The following is a 6,733-nucleotide window of genomic DNA, read 5'->3' on the forward strand; positions in this document are numbered from 1 at the left end:
CAATAAATGGAAAGAAAAAGAGTTAAATCTAAGAGATTTGAACATGGATCTTACCTCCTAAGAATTTAGCTCTAAAGAGTTCAACAAGAACTAATTTTTTTAAAGAACAAAATATATGTGTGTCAAACTAGCTAGTCTATGTCTCCGAGTTTCCATGGAACTATCCTCTATGTTTATTGCTTATCTTATCTATGTCATCTTTGTTGTAAGCTTATGCTCCAAGATTATGTACTCTTATGTATCATTTGCTTCCTCCTCTTGGGTTGATTGAATTAATACAAATATGTTTTGCACAAAAAAAAAGGGGAAAAAAGTAATAAATTGAAAGGTAAAATTAGAAAAATTATATTATTTAGCTGGCAAAAACAAATGCTTTGCTGAAATAAATCTACAAATTTATATTTTACTAAAAATGATTTGGTCCATGATGAACCTTATCTTGAATAGATAGAAATTTTGAAGAAAATGATACATTGCATTAATTTATATGTATATTTGATCCATTGACTTTTGTCATCTCTTTGTGAAATTTAGAATACAAAGATATCTTTCTTCGTTTGGATGAAATATGAAGCATCTTTTAAAAAAGTAAATTTATATTTTTTGTTTTTTTTTTGTTTTTTTTTTTTTTTGTGAAAAAAATATATTTTCTGATTGATACTATATATATGTTTGTTTCCTGATGCCACTAAGCCAGACATATAGGCTATAACTACTAGGAAGAACAGAAAGGTGTGTTTTTTTCTGTCCTTTTTAAAAAAAAATCAGGGTACATATGCTTCTTCTTATTTTCATCCAAACTATTTGTAAGAATTTGTAAGATTTTTTTTTTTTTTTTTATACATCAGGGACGGGTATGCTCCTTATTTTGTAGATCTGTGAGAACTTCTTTATTTTTTTCTTAAACAATTTTAATGGATAATGTTATTACACCAGTTTGACACACATATATTTGTCTCTTTTGATTTCAATATGATTGTTCATATACTGTATCTTATAGATAAACTAATGAGTTCTCAAACAAATAGGGATAACAAATCTTATGAGAAACAGCTTTGGGTATATATTGGATGTTGTCATGTTGAGGTTGAAATTTGTGGTTTAATTTTGTTGTTGTTGGTAGAAACTGGGAAGAGACCGAAACAAAGATGGATGACAAGATGAGGAAGCTGTACAGTTGTGTCATCTGTACCAAGTTGTTCGACGAAGCAACAGCCCTGAAGAGCTGTCGCCACATATGTAAGCTCTCTCTCAGTTCCCTCAAACTATATTTTAGTCATTTATGCTTTCGCATTTCAATATGTATTATGTACCTTGGTATGATTTATTTTGTTATCTCTCTTTTTATTTCTCGAGTCCACTGTTACCTTGAGTTTTTTTTTCTTCATTTAATCTTGCTTTGCTCCTTTAACTATCGTAGACTCCTAAATAACAAAAAGAAAGAAAAAAAAATTATTTTTTTGTTCATAACTGGGAATTAGTTAGGGTTCAGACCAAATTCATCTCATTAATTAGTCGTTTTAGACTTGAAATTGTTCTAATACTAGAATTGATTGGTGAGAGTCTTCATATATTCTTGATATTCTTTGTTTATCCAGTACTAGAATTAATTGTTCTTATACTAGAATCATTTATTTCTTATATTTGTTAGATTTGATTCAAAGATATACATATTTTTTTTTTTCTATATCTTCGAGTAATTTTGTTTTTCTGAAACATCTATAAACAGTTTGCTGGAAATGCATTCATGGCAAGATAACAGAACATGCCTGGCACTGTTGTCCAATCTGCTATGCTGACTTTGGTCCAGACCCTCTCAGAAGACTAAAGTATGTACTATGATCTATTTTATCTAAAACATTTAAGAATACAATTGTGTTAGTTCTGGTATTTTTTGTTAATAGTTCATATATCCTTTGAGAACACTAATTCTTCAAATCAATTTTGTTAATGTGTTTGACAGACATGACGACCCCCTTTTGCTAACAATGGAAAGGGAGAACTTGCTTTCAGATACTGAAGATGAGGAGGAGGCCGATTCTGATGATGACTATATGGAGGAATCTGATAGTTCTGATGAAGATGAAGATGAGGAGACCGATTCTGATGATGGTCTCAAAGCCATGGTGATCGACCCGAAAGGGAAGGCTAAGATCTGAAAAGCTATTTTTCAAAACTATATTTCCTGTCTTTCGCAAATGTTATGTTTTAAATAATTTCTTTTGGATTCAAACCCTATTTGCTTTTCAGTTATTTTGAATAAAGGAAATATAAAAATTTGATGCAATCTATAATTTATTTAAAGATGATCATTTCAAGAAATTATTAAGATAAATTTATCAACTATGATTTGTAAACATGATTTTTTTTTCAAAGATTTATGAATATTATTATTCAAATGTTGCAACAAAATTTGAAAAGAGTTACAGCTTTTTTTCCTTCATTTTATTCAATACGAGCTAACAGAGTTTTGAATATACAGTGAATAATAGATGTACAACATATATATTCCATGCAATATATATGGATTGTACATTGATCCGAGCAACAAGGTTTACGTGTCGAGACTCGAGCGATAAGATATATGTGGTTGAGCGATTAAGCTTATGTAGATAAATTAGGCCTACGAGGATGAGGAATATATATGGATTATATGAGTTTATTGAAAAAGTGGTTTTCGTAGCATTAGGTAATAACGAATGGGTATTTTATATACTAAGCATGCTGTTCTATAAATTTAAATTTCTCTCTGTGATTTTGTCGTTGATATCTTGTTAGTCGTCTAAATTGTTTCAAAAGTGGAATACTATTAAGAGTAAGTATTAGTACATGAACATTGTTTGCAGAGGAATTGGACAATGCTTGTGCATATAGTTCAAAGATTAAGCCCTAATTATATCCAATTATCTAATCTTATGGCACTATATATATTCAGTGGAATTTTCTAATCTTGCTCAACAATTACGGAACGTTTAGACATTATTTATTGATGAAGACTTAACTCTCTATCTCTCTTAAAGAGTCTTTCCTATAATTAGCTCCCACTTGACTTTAGCCACCATGCGAGCTCGTCTCCCTTTTGTTATGAGTTTCCTTCTCATACAAGCCATGAGAGCTTTTAGTCTATCAATACTCCTCCGAAATTGGCCAACGTTGTTTTCAAGGTTGAAATTGGGAAATAATTCCAACAAGTTTGACATAGGTTCCCAAGTTGAGTACTCCAAATCAGAGAAGCCCTTTCCACTATACCAACAGTTTTGTTGTATTACCTTCCACAGCTTTACGATATCTAGGAATTTTTCTAGCTCTGTAGTCCACTCAAGTGCTGGAGTAAGGATGTTTAGAAACTCTTGGACAATGTACTATGTTGGTAGTTGGTACTGCAATTTTAAGCTGGGACAGTTGACACTGGGGGAACGTTGTTATGTTGAAAAACTTCAGTATAAGCAACCCGACTGAAATCTTGTAAGGACCAAAATACCTGTGTCAACTTTTCGTTCCTCTTTTGAACCAGAGACTTATGCCTATAAGGTCTAAAGTTCCTAAGAAATCTTGTAAGACCCGGAGACCACTCAAACTAAAATTTTTGCGGTCCTTAATTATTAGCTTCCCTCTGCATTCTGATAAGCCGTATAACGTCTACACAAGAAGAAGGACAACTAATACGGGAGCAGAAGCGGGAGGAGCACGTGAGCAGTTGAATGTATAAATACTTTTTGTTAATCATTTGTAAGGGGATATGTTGCTTGTGAGATTGTAAAGAGAGTCGTATGGACTTCTGTAGAGTGAGAGTGATGCTCTAGTTGTATCTAGAGACTCTTACGGTTACGATTACTCTTGTTAACAGAACAGTTTCGATATAGATAAAAGGAATCAATTTATAATTTCTTTCTTATCAATTGGTGCGATTGTGATCGAGTTCGAAATCATCACAGAGTTAGGGTTTCACATTTGGGGGTTTTTGTTGAAGATCGTGAAATTAAAGATTGAAGATGGTGATGGAGCAAACCTTAAAGCCGATTAAAGAGGCCGCAACCGCAGAACAAGTCGAGGATTCTGCGATGGAGTGTTTCAAGCGTTTGGCGGAGATGAATTCGATGGTTTGCTGTGAGTTTACAAGGAGAAGCTTTAAGTTGGTACAATTGGGAGGTGAACATAAAAGATTTTGCGAGTTGGGAACAGTTTAAGAAGAGTTTGTTGCTGCGGTTTGGAAATCTGAAGTTACGAGGACCAAGTCAGAGCCTCTTTTGTATCAGACAAACTGGCTCCATAGCTGATTATGTTCAACGTTTTGAAGACTTGTTGTAACATCCGCGAACCGTGCATCGACCGATGCAAGGCCGGTTATATGCGGACGAGTTTAAGTTAAACGCTGCGTTTTGGGTTAGGAAAAACCCTTAACTCGAGTTTTTGTCTCATTAGTCGTGCTTAGCCATTTTTGAGAGAAAACAAAGAGAGAAAAGTGTTCTTGAGTGTTCTTGAGGTTTTTGGGAGATTGGAAGCTGTTCCTGTAGAGATCTGTAGTTGGGATCGTTGTAAAAGCTTCCTGGAAGTGTTTGTTTGCTTGTGTAAGGTTCAGGATTGTCTTGGCAAAGGTAAGTGCAGGACCATGGCTTATCTAAGCTGGATATCTCTCTGATTTGCTTGTTATGTGTTGTTAGGCTTGCTAGATTGTTATTTGGGAAGTTAGGAAGCTTTCTTGTGGCTTGGGATCAAGTTTTGTGGTTGTAGGAACGAAGATCCGCGAGAAGCTTTGGGGGAAAACGATGCTCAGCATGTGCATCGGTCGATGCACTTTGTGCGTCGGTCGATGCAAGTGTGAGGACAGCGCATATAACTTTAGGGTTTTCGTGCTATGTTGAGCATGCGTCAGTCGATGCAATGGGAGTATCGGTCAATGCAAGTGGACCTTGCATTGGTCGATGCAAGTGGACCTTGCATCGGTTGATGCATATCATGCGTCGGTCCGATGCAAGTGGACCTTGCATCGGTTGATGCATATCATGCGTCGGTCGACGCAACCCCAACTAGTGTCGGTCGATGCATGCATGGTGTCGATCGATGCAGAGTCCTGGTTTGTTGTTGATTGTTGATTGTTGATTGTTGGTTAGAGATGTCTCTATTGCTTGTGTGTATAGCCTAGTAGTTGGGAAGATTGCCTTACTGAGTGTTTATAAAATACTCATGCATTTCAATTTGTGTTTGTGGTGCAGGTAAAGGCAAAGTGGGATCATGGAATCAAGGCAATGAAGAAGAGGATGTTCTAGGGACTCGATTGGTTGTTGTCTGGCATTGCTAGGTTGCTAGAGTTGAGTTATTAGAAACATTGCTAGGTTGCTGGTTCTATGTTTTATGTTGGTTGAATTTTGGATATTATTTATGTTATAATTATTGGTTTATTTATTGGATATTGGTATTTGTTATTCCGCTGTTGGTTGTGATTGTGGTTAGGTGGCTAGTGGATATGGGACCACTAGTTGTAGATTATTTATTATTATTATTATTTACTATTTATTATTTTTATTTAAAAATGGGTCGGGTCGTTTCAGTTTGGTATTAGAGCCCTTACGGTTCTAGGTTTGGGTTCACTAGGCTTTGTGCTGTAGATGTTTGGGATTACATGTCTTGATTGATTATGTGAGTTAGTCAATTGTGTGTGGTATGGAGTCCTAGAACATCCTCTTTGAGCCTACAATGTGATTCCACGGTGAGTTTATGTTTTGTGTTCATGGTAATGCAGATGGTTAGAGAGGGTGCTGTTGCTGGTCGTGGTCGAGGATGCGGACGTGGCCGTGGACATGGATGTGGTCGTGGTAGGGGCAGAGTCCCAGAGGTTAGTGAGACTGCGGACCAAAGTGTGACAATTGAGGGTGTTGGCGAGTCGCAGGGTGTCCAGGGGGATTCCATGAGTGTGGCTGGAGGGGACGGTGTTGATGCTTCAGTGGCCAGTGATGTTAGGGTTCCGGGTGTGGGAGTACCAGTGGGTGGAGTTCCTGGAGTGGATCTTGGGGCTTGTTAGCACAATTGTTAGAGCGGTTGCCAGCAGTGGTACCGGCTCAGGCTCAGGTAGTGCCACCAGTGGTGGCAGAGGAGCGGCAGCCAGTGGCTGCAGATGTGGGAGCACATGGTCGTTATTTGTCCATGCTCAAGGAGATGAAGGGCATTGAGACTGCAAAGTTTTCGGGTGGTACAGACCCTACTGCTGCAGATGCATGGAGGACGAGTGTGGAACGTAACTTCCATACTCTGAGATGTCCTGAGGAGTTTTGGGTGGACATTGGGGTCCACCATTTGATTGGTGATGCTTAGGTGTGGTGGAGATCAGTGGCTGCTAGGAGAGTGCAGCGGGAGATGACTTGGACAGACTTCGTAGGGGAGTTCAACCGCAAGTACTTTCCGAGGGAGGCATTGGACCGGATAGAGGTGCAGTTCCTTCAGTTATCTCAGGGGACGCGGTTAGTGCGATAGCTGGACTTGGAGTTCAGTCGACTTCTATGTTATGGGGGTCAAGCTATGGAGTCTAAAGAGGCTCAGATCAAGAGGTTTTTGAGGGCCCTACGTGATGATTTGAGGTTCACTGTAGAGGGCAGGGTTATGCTACGCGTGCAGAGCTGGTTGAGACTGCGGCAGAGATCAAGGAGGATATCCGGGCACAGTCAGTGGCGGTTAGTCCAGCAGTTCAGCCTAGTAAGACTCAGCATTATAGAGGTTATAGCAAGGGCGGCAAACCTGC

General features: G+C 37.9%; 1 protein-coding gene across 3 annotated transcripts; it reads left to right on the forward strand.

Annotated features, from left to right (window-relative positions):
* Positions 1-645: 645 nt before the first annotated feature.
* On the forward strand, positions 646-2,287 carry LOC147928500 (E3 ubiquitin protein ligase DRIP1-like). 3 transcript variants are annotated; one of them, XM_087485893.1, is made up of 4 exons: positions 646-732; positions 1,124-1,239; positions 1,730-1,829; positions 1,964-2,287. In XM_087485893.1, the coding sequence occupies exons 2-4, from the start codon at positions 1,149-1,151 to the stop codon at positions 2,157-2,159; spliced, it is 387 nt and encodes a 128-aa protein (XP_087342019.1). In that variant the 5' UTR covers positions 646-732; positions 1,124-1,148; the 3' UTR covers positions 2,160-2,287. The 3 variants fall into 3 exon arrangements, with proteins under 3 accessions (XP_087342019.1, XP_087342020.1, XP_087342021.1); XM_087485894.1 differs by having other exon boundaries at positions 695-769; XM_087485895.1 differs by lacking the exon at positions 646-732 and adding an exon at positions 857-878.
* The last annotated feature ends 4,446 nt before the right edge of the window (positions 2,288-6,733 follow it).

Source organism: Camelina sativa, chromosome 14 (genome assembly GCF_030686135.1).
Source record: "Camelina sativa cultivar CO46 ecotype springtype chromosome 14, ASM3068613v1".
NCBI classification, from domain to species: domain Eukaryota; kingdom Viridiplantae; phylum Streptophyta; class Magnoliopsida; order Brassicales; family Brassicaceae; genus Camelina; species Camelina sativa.